Consider the following 21054-nt stretch of genomic DNA (forward strand, 5'->3'; position numbering starts at 1 on the left):
AGATCACATCAGTAGTGCAGCCTCTTGGAGCTCACTCTTGATGCTTTTTAACCTCTAGATCACATCAGTAGTGCAGCCTCTTGGTGCTCACTCTTGATGCTTTTTAACCACTAGATCAGATCAGTAGTGCAGCCTCTTGGAGATCACTCTGGACGCTTTTTAACCTCTAGATCACATCAGTAGTGCAGCCTCTTGGTGCTCACTCTTGATGCTTTTTAACCACTAGATCAGATCAGTAGTGCAGCCTCTTGGAGATCACTCTGGACGCTTTTTAACCTCTAGATCACATCAGTAGTGCAGCCTCTTGGAGATCACTCTGGACGCTTTTTAACCACTGGATCAGATCAGTAGTGCAGCCTCTTGGTGCTCACTCTTGATGCTTTTTAACCTCTAGATCAGATCAGTAGTGCAGCCTCTTGGAGCTCACTCTTGATGCTTTTTAACCTCTAGATCACATCAGTAGTGCAGCCTCTTGGTGCTCACTCTTGATGCTTTTTAACCTCTAGATCACATCAGTAGTGCAGCCTCTTGGAGCTCACTCTTGATGCTTTTTAACCTCTAGATCACATCAGTAGTGCAGCCTCTTGGAGCTCACTCTTGATGCTTTTTAACCTCTAGATCAGATCAGTAGTGCAGCCTCTTGGAGCTCACTCTTGATGCTTTTTAACCTCTAGATCACATCAGTAGTGCAGCCTCTTGGAGCTCACTCTTGATGCTTTTTAACCTCTAGATCACATCAGTAGTGCAGCCTCTTGGAGATCACTCTTGATGCTTTTTAACCTCTAGATCAGATCAGTAGTGCAGCCTCTTGGAGCTCACTCTTGATGCTTTTTAACCTCTAGATCAGATCAGTAGTGCAGCCTCTTGGAGCTCACTCTTGATGCTTTTTAACCTCTAGATCAGATCAGTAGTGCAGCCTCTTGGAGATCACTCTTGATGCTTTTTAACCTCTAGATCAGATCAGTAGTGCAGCCTCTTGGAGCTCACTCTTGATGCTTTTTAACCTCTAGATCAGATCAGTAGTGCAGCCTCTTGGAGATCACTCTTGATGCTTTTTAACCTCTAGATCACATCAGTAGTGCAGCCTCTTGGAGCTCACTCTGGACGCTTTTTAACCTCTAGATCAGATCAGTAGTGCAGCCTCTTGGAGCTCACTCTTGATGCTTTTTAACCTCTAGATCAGATCAGTAGTGCAGCCTCTTAGAGCTCACTCTGGACGCTTTTTAACCTCTAGATCAGATCAGTAGTGCAGCCTCTTGGAGCTCACTCTTGATGCTTTTTAACCTCTAGATCAGATCAGTAGTGCAGCCTCTTGGAGATCACTCTGGACGCTTTTTAACCTCTAGATCAGATCAGTAGTGCAGCCTCTTGGAGCTCACTCTTGATGCTTTTTAACCACTAGATCAGATCAGTAGTGCAGCCTCTTAGAGCTCACTCTGGACGCTTTTTAACCTCTAGATCAGATCAGTAGTGCAGCCTCTTAGAGATCACTCTTGATGCTTTTTAACCACTAGATCAGATCAGTAGTGCAGCCTCTTGGAGCTCACTCTTGATGCTTTTTAACCTCTAGATCAGATCAGTAGTGCAGCCTCTTGGAGCTCACTCTTGATGCTTTTTAACCTCTAGATCAGATCAGTAGTGCAGCCTCTTGGAGATCACTCTGGACGCTTTTTAACCTCTAGATCACATCAGTAGTGCAGCCTCTTGGAGATCACTCTTGATGCTTTTTAACCACTAGATCAGATCAGTAGTGCAGCCTCTTGGAGATCACTCTTGATGCTTTTTAACCTCTAGATCAGATCAGTAGTGCAGCCTCTTGGAGATCACTCTGGACGCTTTTTAACCTCTAGATCAGATCAGTAGTGCAGCCTCTTGGAGATCACTCTGGACGCTTTTTAACCTCTAGATCAGATCAGTAGTGCAGCCTCTTGGAGATCACTCTTGATGCTTTCTAACCTCTAGATCAGATCAGTAGTGCAGCCTCTTGGAGCTCACTCTTGATGCTTTTTAACCTCTAGATCAGATCAGTAGTGCAGCCTCTTGGAGCTCACTCTTGATGCTTTTTAACCACTAGATCAGATCAGTAGTGCAGCCTCTTGGAGATCACTCTTGATGCTTTTTAACCACCAGATCAGATCAGTAGTGCAGCCTCTTGGAGATCACTCTGGACGCTTTTTAACCACTGGATCAGATCAGTAGTGCAGCCTCTTGGAGATCACTCTGGACGCTTTTTAACCACTGGATCAGATCAGTAGTGCAGCCTCTTGGAGATCTCACCACTGGATCTCGGGAAGCACTGCCTTTGGGCAATCTGTTCTGAATCCCAGTCTACGAGGACCCTCCCCATGGGAATAGTTCTTGTTAATTCCCCATTATTATGTCACTGGTCGGACGAAGTGTTAGTTTCTACCCTTAATCTGTTTTCCCTTAGTCCCGGGGGCTGACTGGCCATAGACCCTACAGGGAAATTTCCCGGTAGGTTGATGCCCAGGGGTCGGCTCAAGCCCTCCTCATGGCTGCTGGTGATCCTCATGACAGTTCCATACTGCGGTGGGGGCGGTAGTAATTTATGCTGCACTGTGGTATTGATGGCCCTGCCCACTTCTGTTGTCCCTCCCTTGTTGTCTTGCCCCGCCTACCTACAACATGGGGCCACTTTTATTTTTTTCCAGGGCCTCTTTCCTGAGATTTTTTTTACTGATGGCCTATCAGTATCTGACCTGTGAGGGTCCGACACCCGGGACCACCGCCGGTCAGCTGTTTGAGAAGGCAGCGGCCCTCTCCCTGCTCACCAGGCACCGCGCCATACATTGTATAGTGGTTGTACGTGGTATCACTCTCAGCCTTATTCACTTCTGTGGGGCTCCTAGGCCACGTGACCGATGAAGGTGCCGTCACTGGCCTAGGAAAAGCTGTGGAGCTGACAGCGGGAATACCGGGTCTCAGACCCCCACCAATCAGTATAAAAGTCTTGGAAAACCCCTTTAAGTTCCCAGTCCAACAGCAGCAGCACGAGTCCTCCTCCCTTAGATTATTCCTTGGGTGGTGGCATAGCTGCTTTATTGAGGAGGGGCATGTTTAATTAGAATTATTTACTATTTAGTTAAGTATTCCTACCCCCAGCATAGTGCTGCTGTTAAGACTAAGGGAAAACAGATACATGTTAGAAATTGATGCTCCTCCCTTTTTTAATTTTTTTAATTTTTGCTATTTTTCTTTTTCCTAATCATAAGAATCTGGAAATATGGCTGGAAAAAAAAAAAAAAACTTGACATAAACCCCAAAAAATGCATCCATCCAGAGCACTTAAATACAATAAAAAATGCCACTCCAACCCAGGAGACGTGCACATACCTGTCATAGCGATGGCAGAGTATTATTCTGTGCTCTCTCCTGCACCAGGGATGTGGTTCTGTGCACTGTCACCACTCGTCCTCTGACCACTAAACACCGGCGAGCTATGGCAGAGTATTATTCTGTGTGTTCCCTACCTGGGTATTCTAGTTGTTATATACTACATAGGGGTGGTTGTACAGGAGGATTGGTGTAGTAGTTCACGCATTAGATGAAGCCTCCTAGCGTCTCCATTAGCGCGTAGATTCCTCGCAGACACGTAGATATAGCGTCTATAACGAGGAGAGGTGACCACGAGGTGACCGCAGGCAGAGGACATTGTAGTTACTGTGCTAGACCGAGGAATCTACAGGGGGAGAGTCTCCAGCTCATTAGATCCGGGGACACGGGGATCACACAGCTGTGACATGGCTAGGCGTGAATTAGATTGTCAGCTCTTAAGCCATTTTTTTTCTAAGGTCTGTAAGAAGAACGAAAGACAATAAGGTACAAATACACAGCTGGATCCCTGTACATGCAGGATCTATACGTGGCTGGATCCCTGTACACGCAGGATCTATACGTGGCTGGATCCCTGTACACGCAGGATCTATACGTGGTTGTATCCCTGTACACGCAGGATCTATACGCGGCTGGATCCTTGTACATGCAGGATCTATACGTGGTTGGATCCCTGTACACGCAGGATCTATACGTGGCTGGATCCCTGTACATGCAGGATCTATATGTGGCTGGATCCCTGTACATGCAGGACCTATACGTGGCTGGATCCCTGTACATGCAGGATCTATACGTGGCTGGATCCCTGTACATGCAGGATCTATACATGGCTGGATCCTTGTACATGCAGGATCTTACGTGGTTGGATCCCTGTACACGCAGGATCTATACGTGGCTGGATCCCTGTACATGCAGGATCTATATGTGGCTGGATCCCTGTACATGCAGGACCTATACGTGGCTGGATCCCTGTACATGCAGGATCTATACGTAGCTGGATCCCTGTACATGCAGGATCTATACATGGCTGGACCCCTGTACAGGCAGGATCTATACATGGCTGGATCCCTGTACACGCAGGATCTATACGCGGTTGGATCCCTGTACACGCAGGATCTATACGTGGCTGGATCCCTGTACATGCAGGACCTATACGTGGCTGGATCCCTGTACATGCAGGATCTATACGTAGCTGGATCCCTGTACATGCAGGATCTATACGTAGCTGGATCCCTGTACATGCAGGATCTATACGTGGCTGGATCCCTGTACATGCAGGATCTATACGTGGCTGGATCCCTGTACATGCAGGATCTATACGTGGCTGGATCCCTGTACACGCAGGATCTATACGTAGCTGGATCCCTGTACATGCAGGATCTATACATGGCTGGATCCCTGTACAGGCAGGATCTATACATGGCTGGATCCCTGTACATGCAGGATCTATACGCGGTTGGATCCCTGTACACGCAGGATCTATACGTGGCTGGATCCCTGTACATGCAGGACCTATACGTGGCTGGATCCCGGTACATGCAGGATCTATACGCTTTGGGACCCCTTTCATTCATTTCTCCTCACAGGACACAGGCCTGGGGCTCTTGACTTGACCCCACAGACCGACGGCTGCATGTTCTGCCTTGACAGAGTCTAGAGGATCTATACGTGGCTGGATCCCTGTACACGCAGGATCTATACGTGGCTGGATCCCTGTACATGCAGGATCTATACCCGGTTGGATCCCTGTACACGCAGGATCTATACGCGGTTGGATCCCTGTACACGCAGGATCTATACGCTTTGGATCCCTGTACACGCAGGATCTATACGTGGCTGGATCCCTGTACACGCAGGATCTATACGTGGCTGGATCCCTGTACACGCAGGATCTATACGTGGCTGGATCCCTGTACACGCAGGATCTATACGTGGCTGGATCCCTGTACACGCAGGATCTATATGTGGCTGGATCCCTGTACACACAGGATCTATACGTGGCTGGATCCCTGTACACGCAGGATCTATACGCTTTGGGACCCCTTTCATTCATTTCTCCTCACAGGACACAGGCCTGGGGCTCTTGACTTGACCCCACAGACCGACGGCTGCATGTTCTGCCTTGACAGAGTCTAGAGGATCTATACGCGGCTGGATCCCTGTACACGCAGGATCTATACGCTTTGGGACCCCTTTCATTCATTTCTCCTCACAGGACACAGGCCTGGGGCTCTTGACTTGACCCCACAGACCGACGGCTGCATGTTCTGCCTTGACAGAGTCTAGAGGATCTATACGCGGCTGGATCCCTGTACACGCAGGATCTATACGCAGTTGGATCCCTGTACACGCAGGATCTATACGCAGTTGGATCCCTGTACACGCAGGATCTATACGCGGCTGGATCCCTGTACATGCAGGATCTATACGTGGCTGGATCCCTGTACACGCAGGATCTATACGTGGCTGGATCCCTGTACACGCAGGATCTATACGTGGCTGGATCCCTGTACACGCAGGATCTATACGTGGCTGGATCCCTGTACACGCAGGATCTATACGCGGCTGGATCCCTGTACACGCAGGATCTATACGCGGTTGGATCCCTGTACACGCAGGATCTATACGCGGTTGGATCCCTGTACACGCAGGATCTATACGCGGCTGGATCCCTGTACATGCAGGATCTATACCCGGTTGGATCCCTGTACACGCAGGATCTATACGCGGTTGGATCCCTGTACACGCAGGATCTATACGCGGTTGGATCCCTGTACACGCAGGATCTATACGCGGTTGGATCCCTGTACACGCAGGATCTATACGCGGCTGGATCCCTGTACACGCAGGATCTATACCCGGTTGGATCCCTGTACACGCAGGATCTATACGTGGCTGGATCCCTGTACACGCAGGATCTATACGTGGCTGGATCCCTGTACACGCAGGATCTATACGTGGCTGGATCCCTGTACACGCAGGATCTATACGTGGCTGGATCCCTGTACACGCAGGATCTATACGTGGCTGGATCCCTGTACACGCAGGATCTATACGCAGCTGGATCCCTGTACACGCAGGATCTATACGCTTTGGGACCCCTTTCATTCATTTCTCCTCACAGGACACAGGCCTGGGGCTCTTGACCCCACAGACAGACGGCTGCATGTTCTGCCTTGACAGAGTCTCCGTTCACATGTGTTGTGTAGCGCAGGATGTGATTGCACAGGGCCACAGATGGAGGAGACGGCGAGGAGATGTATGGGCGACCATACCGAGGCCTGTCACCGTGCCCTGGGATCCGGGCGTTTATCTGGAAAATATTGACTTTGCTAATGGAGGTTCACATCAGGGAAGAACAAATACAAGAGGAGGGACACATCCCGGGAGAGGCCTCCACAGGCCATGTACGCACAGCGGCTTAGAGGAGAAATCTAATTAGTATGGCCGCCCGAGATCGAGAGAGGTGATGTTACCAGGCCTGTGGCCCCCGCTGGGTCCTAAGAGCCCCGGCTCTCCCCATAGAAAAGATGCGTTACTAGGGTGTGTGTCCTTAGCAACCAGAGACCCCGTGATCCCCCAGCTCACACCGCCTTAGTAATAGGATTTCTCCTCAAAATAACCTCCATAAATGTATTTGTGAAGCATCAGCGGAAAAAATATAGAAAAACGATGTGTAAAACAAAGTGAAAGAAACGGATTCGAATTTCATAACCAATATAGGAAACCGCAGAAGCCGCCAAGAGATTTCAACATGTTTTCTCCACAAGTCAGATTTCCGGAAGGATCATTTCACCACCATTATCGTCACAGCGGCCTTAAAGGGATCCCCTCTTCAGAGATCTTTTCTCTTCTGTCCTAACCAGCAGCAGCACCATAGTGCGGTATTCCTTTCCTGCCCCTATGCACCGGTGAGACAGACAGAATTATTAATGTCATCAAATTAATGACTAGAGACCCCGGAGCCTATAGGAGGACACCTAGCCCCTTTGTTTCTGTCCTATGTGGTTTAATTTATTCAGAACTCGAATCTTGTTAGTTTGGGATGAGATTTTTGCTCGCACTGTATGTTGTATTTACGGTTTTCAGAAGAGACTGCTCTGTGGCTGTCTATTTAAGTTCCACCACACGAGAGGGCCCGCCCGATGAGGATACTTCCCCATAATTGTGCTGCAGTACTTAGGACATAAGGGAATCATTGATTTCTAACATGAATCTGTTCTCCCTTAGTCCTAACAGCAGCACAAGCTTCCCATCCTAAGTATGTTACTCCATTATAATAAACACATGGTAAGCTAGGTATCCTAGGTCTCTAATTAATTTGACAAAAATAAAATTCCATCTGTCCTACTAATACATAAACCATTATTGTGCTGCTGATAGGACTAAGGGAAAACACATTAAAGGGGTTTTTCCAGGAGCTGTGGATAGGTCATTATCTGATCAGTGGGGGTCCGACGCCTGCCAATCACCTGTTGGAGAAGGCACCATGATGTCATGTTCATCCGTCACATGGCCTAGGTACACCCCAGCACCATTGAAGTGAATGGGGCTGACCTGTGATACAAAGCAAAGCCGCTATACAGTGGACGGCGCTGTGCCTTGTCAAACAGCTGATCGGTGGGGGCCCCACTGGTCAGATACTGATGTCCTATCCAGAGGAGGGGTCATCAGTATAAAACTCCCGAAAAAACCCCTTTAAATCAACAAGTGCTGTTAAATAATCTGAATTTAGATAAAGGTCTTAAAGGGGTTGTTTCATCTGGGACTTTGATGGCGTATCAGAGGTGGGACCTGCACCTATCTCCAGAACGTGACCCCCCCCCCCCCCATCATTCATTATCTCCAGCAGTCTAATAGAAGTGAATGGAGAGCGGAGGCCACGCTTGCACAGTGCACTCTCCATTCATTTCGATGGGACTTCCAAAAATAGTAGAGCCACAGAGATGAACGGATAGCGTGCGCGGCCGCTCTCGCTCACTTTCGGTGGTCCATTCTGGAGATAGATGTAGGTCACCTCTGGGACCCACACTTGCAGTATGCCATTAATACAACCCCCCGGTAATATCACACATCACTCAGTCACTTTTAACAATCAGAATTTTATTATCCCTGAATTTTTGACATAAAGGAAGCAGAGGAGCGTTACAGGAGGCATAAAGTGAACAGTCCCCGATGATCCCGCGCGGGAATCCGAACAGATCGTTAGAAAATTGCATTATTATAAAAACATTATATACTTGTGCAAACCACATAAATACTAGAAGCATAAATTATAATAGAGAACATTTAAAGATGGCGGCGCAATACATAATGATAGTTAGAGGTGCAATACACATTGGGACGGCGGTTCTGACGAATCTCCAGGATAACGCTTTATAACACAAGGAAAATAACGCGGGTAAAAAAAAAAAAACACCACAACCACACGGAACACCAGCACAAAAATACACCATTTACACAATCTTAGAATTTTTTTTTTTATACAAAAAAAACGGAAAAATGAAGCAATTAGAAAAAAAGGAAGTGCTTTATGATGCGATTCATACAGAGCCACGGCGATGAGGATTAACTATTTATACTAAATATTCCACGACTCCATTTCTTCTATTAAAGGGAAATTAACCCAAAAAATATATATATATTGGCGCAATAAATCAAATTTTTCTGAGAAACCATCACACCGCTGTAAGCCGAACACTGAAATGTGGACGTCTCCGCATAATTCTCTTCATTGACTGCGCCGATATCAGCTGCCCTATCGGGCATGTCATGATAAATCCGTCATCCCATAAATACCTCATTTTGGTAAACTTTACAGAATATCTATCCTATAGATGCGGCCCACTATGCGACGGTAAACCAGTCATGTGGCCTCATCTGTCCCATAGATTAGGACACAAAATGGCCGCCCTCAGTCTCAGATTACGACCTATGTAAACATACACATATAACCCCGCCCACATTCTATAAAAGAAAGTGAAAGTAAAGCAGGAGGGAGATATAAAATCTTAAGCTATAAAATCGGATAACGCCCCTCGCTGTCAGTCAGGGACAAAGTGACGGCCTGGGGGCTGCTCCAACCCATGGAGCTTGATTGGAGGAGGCTACCGCCGCCATAAAATACATCATAAAAGTGCACGTGCAACAAGTATACACATATACAACACAAACACAGGTCAGAAGACGTCCTTCTGGTGACAGGGGAGACATTGTCTGGTCCCTGCAGGACACCGTAGGCGGTGTCTAGGTCTAACGCTTCCCATACGAGGTGGTGGACCCATCACGAGATTCAGCCTGGGGGGTCCGTTCTCTTTAGCACGAGATTACCCCCCGTCTAAATGTCCACAACAGAAGACTCCACAGACGAGCCAGGGGCCGGCGTCTGGTCGTAGGTTCCGCGTACAATTCCGACCGCGGGACGAGGCCTTCTCGAGATGGATTTCCAGACTCTGCGGACTTATAACTTCATCTGCTGCCTGTAGATGTCCCGCTTGCTCTTGGTACGGAAGAGCTTCAGGTGCTCCTTATAGTCTTTGTGATACATGGAGCGGTAAGACTGCGGCTCGCAGAGGATCTGCAACAGAGAAAGGCGTGGAGGTCAGACCGAGATCGAGCGCCACCGCTCCACACCGCCATCGGGGGGCGACACCTGCGGAGTCACTCACCTGGTTGCTGGGGAAGAAGTCTCTGTAGCCGCCCTTCAGCACATACAGCTCGGGGTAATGAAGCTTCGGGTACTCATTGCTGTTCCTGTCCCGCTTCCTAACAAAACGGCACCTGCCGGGTAAAAATTATGATCACTTTCTGAATAAGATACTAAAATGATAAGTGATAGCACCGAGGATCGGGTGGGGGCTGACGGACGTGGGGAAGCGGTAACATGTGAAGGGGACGTACATGCGGGGGCCTCTCTCGGAGGAGTATTCACAATGGAAGATGATGATGACCCTCTTATCCTTGCTGCTCGGCACAATCGGTTTCCTAAGAAGGAACTCTTCCACGTCGAGTTCCATCGGGAGATTCACTGCCCCCTGCAGGAAAGGAGGACACGCTGCATTAGATACAGCCACAGATGAAATCTGCATCTCACACACCTACACGGAGATCCTTACCCTGATGTGCCCACCATCGTATTCGTAGGGGTAGCGGCAGTCTACAATGACGCAGCGATCGATGTGATCCTTGTATTTTCCTTCCAGCACGTCATTCATCTGAGGAAACACATTATATACAGTCATACCTTCCGCCCTCGAGTGTAGTAGGGGATAAGGGGGTCGCACATGAGGGGGAACTCACCATTTCTGGGGTAATGTACTTCAGATCTTGGTGCTGACCATCCACCGTCCTCAATAGGTAAGTCTATAAGACAGATTTCTACATTACCTCACTGGTCTATTCTCAGTATCAGATCGGCAGGGGTCCGAGTCCTGGCACCTCTGCCGATCAGCTGTTTGAGGAGGTCGCTGGGCTCATGTGAGTGCTGCTGCCGCCTCCTATAGTGGCTGTGCTTGGTATTGCAGCTCAGTCCCCATTCACTTTAATGAGACTGAGCTGCGCCGAGGTCACACGTGGCCTAGGAAGAGGCTGCGGCGCTCACAGGAGTAGAGGGCTCTTCAGACAGCTGAACCCTCACTAATATGATAGATCCTGAGGATAGGTCATTTCTGCTTACCTTTGAGGAGTCGCCAATCAAATCCCTTTGGTCGCTGTCTAGAATCCTCTCAACTGTTTCAACACAAAGAGACTTGGAACGTCCCAACTTCATTTTCTAATATGGGAAGAGGAGCGAGGCGACTAATGAAGCAGCTTCATCTCATAACACGTCTAGAATACAGCACGGCACAGACAGTCTTCTCCGTACTTACAGGCTCCACCACCTCAGGCTCCACCTTGTCCGTCGACACATTTTTATGCCGCTTCGTTTTAACCGGAGTGCCGTCATCGTCTGGTCTGTCCAAGCGTTTCAGGATTGGTCGGATGATGCTGCTTGGCATCGATGGCGAGCGGAAGAGGCGGCGGCATTTACTCCTTATAACCAAATCCTGCAGGTGGAGGACGAGAGGTCAGCGGGTGAGCCAGAACCAACCGTGGTTACAGACCGTAAAGGGTAGAGAACTTACCTCCTCCTGCTTCTCGTCCTTCTTCAGGGGGCCGGTCAGCAGGTTCTCCATCCCCGTTGGAAGATTTGATTCGCCCTGAGAGTTAATGACATCAGGTGAGTAAACTGACGAGACCTGATTTTACAAGCAAGGAAAGGTCCAACGCGTACCTTCACATCTTCGTCATCCATGATCTCCATGAAGCCGTCATCGTCATCATCATTCAGAGAGAAGGTCAGGGAGGACTTGCGTAAACGCACAGGGCTTTCAGAGTCCAAGTCATACTCAATCCTCTCGGGGGAGAACTGGAACGGGAGCAATGATATTGGGTGAGTGGTAAGTAATGGCGCCCTCTGCTGGGTGGGTCTGCAGACTTCTAATAGTCTCACCATGAGGGCGGGGGCAGAGTTCGGCCTCGACTTGTAGGTCTCATCACTACGAATCCGAATCCTGGACACCGGACACAAGAACGGCCTTTTGAATAAAAAGACTTCCTGCGAAGGAAGAAAATAAAAGAAGATCTTAACCCCTTGGTGACCACCCATACAACCTTTATGGAGGTCACGAAGGGGCCATAAGCTAGGCTACTGCCTCTTTATGGTGGCCAGGTGAGAGCTGGGCTCCTGCTCTAATGGCTGGCACATTTAACCCCCTTTGATCTCCCCCCTCCAAAAAAAAAAAAAAAAAGATATTTAATAAAAGCTAATTAATAAGTCATGTACCCCAAAATCGTGCTATTAAAAACCAACTTGTTCTGCGCAAAAAAATAAAATAATTGAAAAACAGGCTGGTTACTGAGGGGTTAAGCAGCCGTTGTCAGCCCTGCAGCCCATGCTATGGAGTGGACTTACGTTCTCCTTGTTGTCTTTGGCTGCGGGGAGGCAGTGAATGGGGCTGGAGACATCCAGGTCCGACGCACTGGACAATCTTCTCAGGACGGAGCTTCCACGGAGGAGCGTCACCTATAATCACAGGGACAGATGGTCGGCGCTGTGTGCACGGAGATAATCCAGAGCAGGAAACCGGATTATCTGCAGATTTACAACCCAAACAGACCCTGGTGGAGCCCTGACCTCCTGCCAAAAACTACCCCCGGTATTTTACTGATAGCCCGCCCTTCCCCCTACGGGTATACACTGGGGGTGGGTGAGGGCTATAGTCACTAAGGACACTTACCGGCAGCGACTTTCTTCTGATCGGTGGCTTAAAGCTGTAAGAACAAGAGAAGGAAAGACGTCAGATACGGGATGAGACCAGGAGCCTCCGAGCCATCATAGGATTCTGCATTAGGCTTCACGCACACGACTGGATCCGCAAAACATGGACACTGGCCGTGTGCATCCTGCACTTTGCGGACCACAAACATACGGCCGCGCGGATGACATCAGCACGTAGTCCGCATTTTCTGTGACCCCCATGGAAATGAATAGGTCCGCGTGAGATCAACAAAAAAGGAAATTACGGCTGTGTGCACGAGGCCTGATGTAACGCGACGCTATGGGACTGGTGAGGGTTAAACACGGACACACGACCGGACGGCGCACAGTGCACATATAGATACTCACTCATTGCTTAGGGCTCCGCTGTCAAAAATAGATCTCTCAAAGCTGAAGGGAGGAAGGAAAGAGAAAATTAGGAAGCGGCGGCGGCGGACGACGAGCCCCCGTCCTGCGCACACAACCCCCCCCAAACAAAGTGGGGTAACTACAGGGCGAGGGGCGGTCTAGTGCATGACAGGTAATAGACGGGGTCACCTGACCCCGGTAAATCATGAGGTCACCTGACCCATTTTATTTCATGCAAATTAGGAAATAATTAAACATCATGAAGAAAATCCCGGAACAAAAGGAGCTTTTCTCCCCCGAGCGCAGACGACCCCCCAGTCCCATGGCAGCTCCCTCCACCTGTATGCAAATGTCGCCTTTTGTTGTGCTCTCCCGGCCATATGGCGGGTGTGGGGGGAGCGGGCGTCAGGCCCGGCAGCTGGCTGATAAGTGTGGCATCTGAAAAGCCTCTATTCAAGCCATTCACTACAGAACAGCAGGCGTGTGAGGGGAGCGCGTGTGCGGCGGGGCACTGGCAGATGCAGGACATTGTGTCCCGGGAAATTCAAATCGATCCTCCCCCAGCCCAGTTTCCATTCACTGCAGGTTTGAATATAAATACCAACCCCCCCTTCCCCCAATACTGCACTTCAGGGGATCAAAGGAAAGGCCATTAAACCTCCATCTTTTGTGACGCCTCATCCACCCCCTGTCTGGTATTACAGGGGGCGCTCATTATAATGCTGAGCCCACCGCAAATCAGCAGCAGCGGGGTACAATGGCTGGGGTGGGGGTCAGAGGTACAGGAAACCCAGCAGCTGGCCTTTATGGGGGGGGGTGCAGACATGGCCCCCGACTTCCCGTCCTATTGTCTGCAGTTTATATTAACAGTTCATGAAGTGGCGACAGGTGCCCGGCAGCCTAAACACCCGACTGACCCCAATTAGAGCGGACATTACACTTGTAAGGGGGAGGAGGGGGCACAGTGTTACTTTAACATCATATCTGACATCTTTGTCAGCAAACTGCACCTGTCACCGACCCCCCATGTTCCACCATGTCCTCACTGACCTATCTAAAAGGGATTTGTCTATAAAGTTTATTGAAGAGGGTACCGGACATCCATAATACACTATAGGCCTCGTGTCAAAATACCAAAGGGGACAATAAAGTTTATTGAAGAGGACACCAGTTAGTTCCACATCTCCGGCATTGTGATTCGGCAGAGAATGCCGGGAATCGGCCGGACACAAACCGCAACATGCAGCGGTGTCTGTCTGGCCGATTATTAGTGGATAGCCTGCCAGAACTGCTGCCGGAGATGTGAAACTTGCTTATGGAGTCAATAAAGTTTATTGAAGAGGGCACGGACATGTATAATACACTATAGGCCTCATGTCAAAATACTACGGCTAGTTTCACATCTCCGGAGATGTGAAACCGAGTCAATAAAGTTTATTATGGGCCTCATGTCAAAATACAAAGGAGTCAATAAAGTTTATACTGTATTGTGAATCAAATTAAAGTGAATTGAAAAAAAATAAAAATGCACAAAATAGCATCCAATCAAATCCTAGCTTTCATCTTACAAGTGCAATTTAGAAATGAAACTGACAATCTGATTGGTTGCTATGGGCAACTGCTCCACAGCTTGTAATATGTATTGGAACTTTATTGAAACACTGGGCCTATAACAAATTACAAACCCTGATCAATGAACTTTATTGACAGTTTTCACACGGCTTTAACCCTTTACCCACGGGGTTAGGAATTTACAGCTGCATTCCTTGTGTCTCCCGGGGCAGGAGGACAAAGGAGGAGACTAGAAGCAGCACAGGGGTGCACGCCCACGTCTCCTGCTGCGGTTTCCTCTGATGATCGGCGGCGTTGGGTTACAGGCGGTTGATCTATTTGTTTGGGCTCCCCCGAGCATGCTGGGTGTAAGGGGAGACGGGGCGATACATAATAGGGGGATTCTATCCCCCCGAGCCGCCAGCTGCTGCCGCACATTCCTGCAGGGGCTGCTCCATGGCTATGTGCGAGGAGGGGCACACCTGTCATACACAGCTAACTAAGCTAGAGGCAAGTCAAGATCTCTGCTTGATGTCAGTGAATAGTAATAAAAACCCATCAGGACCCAGCTCTAGAGACTTACCTCTCCGGGGGTGCCTCTGGCTCCACAGGGCTGGGGTAATCCAAACATAGGCCTGCGGGGGGCAGAGAGGGTGAATGAGCACATCAGATGGATATAAGCCACATCCCCCCGGGGCCCCGTACACCTACCGGAGTCCGAGGAGTCGGCGGAGGAGGAGCGGCTCAGGGACGACATCGAACGCTTTCTCTTCGGGGTTTCATTCTGGCTGTAAGAGAAGAGGCTGATCAAGAAGTGTAATGGAACTACAAGTCCCAGCAAGCCACCGAGGCCACAGGGAGTGCTCCAAGCAACACGGCCACCAGGGGCGCTATTACTACCCCTAGGGGTCGGCTCAGGGAGACGTCAGGTGCAGCTTCCCATTAAGGCTCCTTTTCATCAATGACCACTGGCCTCATATACACAGCGCTGTACACCAGGCCTCATATACACAGCGCTGTACACCAGGCCTCATATACACAGCGCTGTACACCAGGCCTCATATACACAGCGCTGTACACCAGGCCTCATATACACAGCGCTGTACACCAGGCCTCATATACACAGCGCTGTACACCAGGCCTCATATATACACAGCGCTGCACACATCCTCTATACACCAGGCCTCATATACACACAGCGCTGTACACATCCTCTATACACAGCACTGTACACATCCTCTATACACAGCACCGTACACATCCTCTATACACAGCACCGTACACATCCTCTATACACAGCACTGTACACATCCTCTATACACAGCACTGTACACATCCTCATATATACACAGCACTGTACACATCCTCATATATACACAGCACTGTACACATCCTCTATACACAGCACTGTACACAACCTCATATATACACAGCACTGTACACATCCTCTATACACAGCACTGTACACATCCTCATATATACACAGCGCTGTACACATCCTCATATATACACCAGGCCTCATATACACACAGCGCTGTACACATCCTCTATACACAGCACTGTACACATCCTCATATATACACAGCACTATACACATCCTCATATATACACCAGGCCTCATATATACACAGCGCTGTACACATCCTCTATACACAGCACTGTACACATCCTCATATATACACAGCACTGTACACATCCTCTATACACAGCACTGTACACAACCTCATATATACACAGCACTGTACACATCCTCTATACACAGCACTGTACACATCCTCATATATACACAGCGCTGTACACATCCTCATATATACACACAGCGCTGTACACATCCTCATATATACACCAGGCCTCATATACACACAGCGCTGTACACATCCTCTATACACAGCACTGTACACATCCTCATATATACACAGCACTATACACATCCTCATATATACACCAGGCCTCATATATACACAGCGCTGTACACATCCTCTATACACAGCACTGTACACATCCTCATATATACACAGCGCTGTACACATCCTCTATACACAGCACTGTACACAACCTCATATATACACAGCGCTGTACACATCCTCTATACACAGCACTGTACACATCCTCTATACACCAGTCTCATATACACAGCACTGTACACATCCTCTATACACAGCACTGTACACATCCTCTATACACCAGTCTCATATAGACAGCGCTGTACTCCAGCACAGCCAGCAAGCTGAGTTCTTACCTCCCGAGGCCGGTGAGCCGGTTCATGGTGAAGGCCAGGCTGGTGACCGGGGACAGGACGCCCCCGGGGTTGGGGCAGAGCAGGCTCCGGCCGCAGGGCAGCAGGGTGCAGGGCCGGGAGGCGGCGGGGCGGCCGGGGCTCAACTCACTCAGCTTCTCCATCTCCATCCTGCAGAAGAGCGGCAGATCGGGCAGAAGAGCGGCAGATCGGGCAGAAGAGCGGCAGATCGGGCAGAACAGTCAGGTCGTGCAGAAGAGCGTCAGACTGTGCAGAAGAGCGTCAGACTGTGCAGAAGAGCGTCAGACTGTGCAGAAGAGCGTCAGACTGTGCAGAAGAGCGTCAGACTGTGCAGAGAAGCGTCTGTCATAGTCCATAGTGTGCAGAGCGGGCGAGACACGGAGGCCGGTGTGCGGGGACTGCGGGGGTGAATGTCTGGAGCGCTGCGAGCTCCGTGTCCTCCGCCGCCCGGGCCTCCTCTGATCCTCCGCCGCCGCCTCTACATTTATATTCGAATAATAACACACACAGGAGGCCCGGAGTCAGCCAATCAGCGGAGATGGCGGGGAGGAGGGGCGGGGCTATGGTGAGGGGGGGGGGTCATCTACTATTGGACGACCTGCGGGGTGACGTCACGGGCTGTCAAATGATGGACTGGAGGGAAATGCAAGATCAAAGTACAGCGTGCGACTGTGTAATACTGTAATATACTGTATAATGTGCTGTAATACTGTAATATACTGTATAATGTGCTGTAATATACTGTATAATGTGCTGTAATACTGTAAGATACTGTATAATGTACTGTAATACTGTAATATACTGTATAATGTGCTGTAATACTGTAATATACTGTATAATGTACTGTAATATACTGTATAATGTGCTGTAATACTGTAATATACTGTATAATGTGCTGTAATATACTGTATAATGTACTGTAATACTGTAATATACTGTATAATGTGCTGTAATACTGTAATATACTGTATAATGTACTGTAATACTGTAATATACTGTATAATGTACTGTAATACTGTAATATACTGTATAATGTGCTGTAATATACTGTATAATGTGCTGTAATACTGTAAGATACTGTATAATGTACTGTAATACTGTAATATACTGTATAATGTGCTGTAATACTATAATATACTGTATAATGTGCTGTAATACTGTAATATACTGTATAATGTGCTGTAATATACAGTATAATGTACTGTAATACTGTAATATACTGTATAATGTGCTGTAATACTGTAATATACTGTATAATGTGCTGTAATATACTGTATAATGTACTGTAATACTGTAATATACTGTATAATGTGCTGTAATACTGTAATATACTGTATAATGTACTGTAATACTGTAATATACTGTATAATGTGCTGTAATACTGTAATATACTGTATAATGTGCTGTAATATACTGTATAATGTACTGTAATACTGTAATATACTGTATAATGTGCTGTAATACTGTAATATACTGTATAATGTACTGTAATACTGTAATATACTGTATAATGTACTGTAATACTGTAATATACTGTATAATGTGCTGTAATATACTGTATAATGTGCTGTAATACTGTAAGATACTGTATAATGTACTGTAATACTGTAATATACTGTATAATGTGCTGTAATACTATAATATACTGTATAATGTGCTGTAATACTGTAATATACTGTATAATGTGCTGTAATATACAGTATAATGTACTGTAATACTGTAATATACTGTATAATGTGCTGTAATACTGTAATATACTGTATAATGTGCTGTAATATACTGTATAATGTACTGTAATACTGTAATATACTGTATAATGTGCTGTAATACTGTAATATACTGTATAATGTACTGTAATACTGTAATATACTGTATAATGTACTGTAATACTGTAATATACTGTATAATGTGCTGTAATATACTGTATAATGTGCTGTAATACTGTAAGATACTGTATAATGTACTGTAATACTGTAATATACTGTATAATGTGCTGTAATACTATAATATACTGTATAATGTGCTGTAATACTGTAATATACTGTATAATGTGCTGTAATATACTGTATAATGTGCTGTAATACTGTAAGATACTGTATAATGTACTGTAATACTGTAATATACTGTATAATGTGCTGTAACACTGTAATATACTGTATAATGTGCTGTAATACTGTAATATACTGTATAATGTGCTGTAATACTGTAAGATACTGTATAATGTACTGTAATACTGTAATATACTGTATAATGTGCTGTAATACTGTAATATACTGTATAATGTACTGTAATACTGTAATATACTGTATAATGTACTGTAATACTGTAATATACTGTATAATGTGCTGTAATACTGTAAGATACTGTATAATGTACTGTAATACTGTAATATACTGTATAATGTGCTGTAATACTGTAATATACTGTATAATGTGCTGTAATACTGTAATATACTGTATAATGTGCTGTAATACTGTAATATACTGTATAATGTACTGTAATACTGTAATATACTGTATAATGTACTGTAATATACTGTATAATGTGCTGTAATACTGTAATATACTGTATAATGTACTGTAATACTGTAATATACTGTATAATGTACTGTAATATACTGTATAATGTACTGTAATATACTGTATAATGTACTGTAATACTGTAATATACTGTATAATGTACTGTAATACTGTAATATACTGTATAATGTACTGTAATATTGTAATATACAGTATAATGTGCTGTAATACTGTAATATACTGTATAATGTACTGTAATATACTGTATAATGTACTGTAATATTGTAATATACAGTATAATGTGCTGTAATACTGTAATATACTGTATAATGTACTGTAATACTGTAATATACTGTATAATGTGCTGTAATACTGTAATATACTGTATAATGTACTGTAATACTGTAATATACTGTATAATGTGCTGTAATACTGTAATGTAATGTATAATGTGCTGTAATACTGTAATATACTGTATAATGTGCTGTAATACTGTATAATGGACTGTAATACTGTAATATACTGTATAATGTGCTGTAATACTGTAATATACTGTATAATGTGCTGTAATACTGTAATATACTGTATAATGTACTGTAATACACTGTATAATGTGCTGTAATACTGTAATATACTGTATAATACACTGTAATACTGTATAATGTACTGTAATACTGTAATATACTGTATAATGTACTGTAATACTGTATAATGTACTGTAATACTGTAATATACTGTATAATGTGCTGTAATACTGTAAGATACTGTATAATGTGCTGTAATACTGTAATATACTGTATAGTGTACTGTAATACTGTAATATACTGTATAATGTACTGTAATACTGTATAATGTACTGTAATACTGTAATATACTGTATAATGTGCTGTAATACTATAAGATACTGTATAATGTACTGTAATACTGTAATATACTGTATAATGTACTGTAATACTGTAAGATACTGTATAATGTGCTGTAATACTGTAAGATACTGTATAATGTGCTGTAATACTGTAATATACTGTATAATTCACTGTAATATACTGTATAATGTACTGTAATATACTGTATAATGTACTGTAATACGGTAATATACTGTATTATGTACTGTAATACTGTATAATGTACTGTAATACTGTAATATACTGTATAATGTGCTGTAATACTGTAATATACTGTATAATGCACTGTAATACTGTATAATGTACTGTAATATACTGTATAATGTACTGTAATACTGTAATATACTGTATAATGTGCTGTAATACTATAATGTACTGTAGTACTGTAATATACTGTATAATGTACTGTAATATACTGTATAATGTACTGTAATACTGTAATATACTGTATTATGTACTGTAATACTGTATAATGTGCTGTAATACTGTAATATACTGTATAATGTGCTGTAATATACTGTATAATGTGCTGTAATATACTGTATAATGTACTGTAATACTGTAATATACTGTATAATGTGCTGTAATACTGTAATATACTGTATAATGTGCTGTAATACTGTAATATACTGTATAATGTACTGTAATACTGTAATATACTGTATAATGTACTGTAATATACTGTATAAAGTACTGTAATACTGTAATATACTGTATAATGTGCTGTAATACTGTAATATACTGTATAATGTGCTGTAATACTGTAATATACTGTATAATGCACTGTAATACTGTATAATG

The 21054-nt window shown here is 45.4% G+C and overlaps 1 protein-coding gene across 1 annotated transcript; it reads right to left on the reverse strand.

The window, feature by feature from the left end:
• Positions 1-8853: 8853 nt before the first annotated feature.
• On the reverse strand, positions 8854-17148 carry CDC25B (cell division cycle 25B). The gene is made up of 16 exons (XM_040419390.1): positions 16812-17148; positions 15284-15360; positions 15156-15207; positions 13022-13063; positions 12633-12666; positions 12308-12418; positions 11846-11950; positions 11627-11761; positions 11478-11552; positions 11223-11399; positions 11030-11125; positions 10654-10716; positions 10470-10568; positions 10255-10388; positions 10023-10134; positions 8854-9931 (listed from the first exon to the last, which is right to left on the reverse strand). The coding sequence occupies exons 1-16, from the start codon at positions 16976-16978 to the stop codon at positions 9815-9817; spliced, it is 1596 nt and encodes a 531-aa protein (XP_040275324.1). The 5' UTR covers positions 16979-17148; the 3' UTR covers positions 8854-9814.
• Positions 17149-21054: the final 3906 nt, after the last annotated feature.

Source organism: Bufo bufo, chromosome 2, assembly GCF_905171765.1.
Source record: "Bufo bufo chromosome 2, aBufBuf1.1, whole genome shotgun sequence".
NCBI lineage: Eukaryota > Metazoa > Chordata > Amphibia > Anura > Bufonidae > Bufo > Bufo bufo.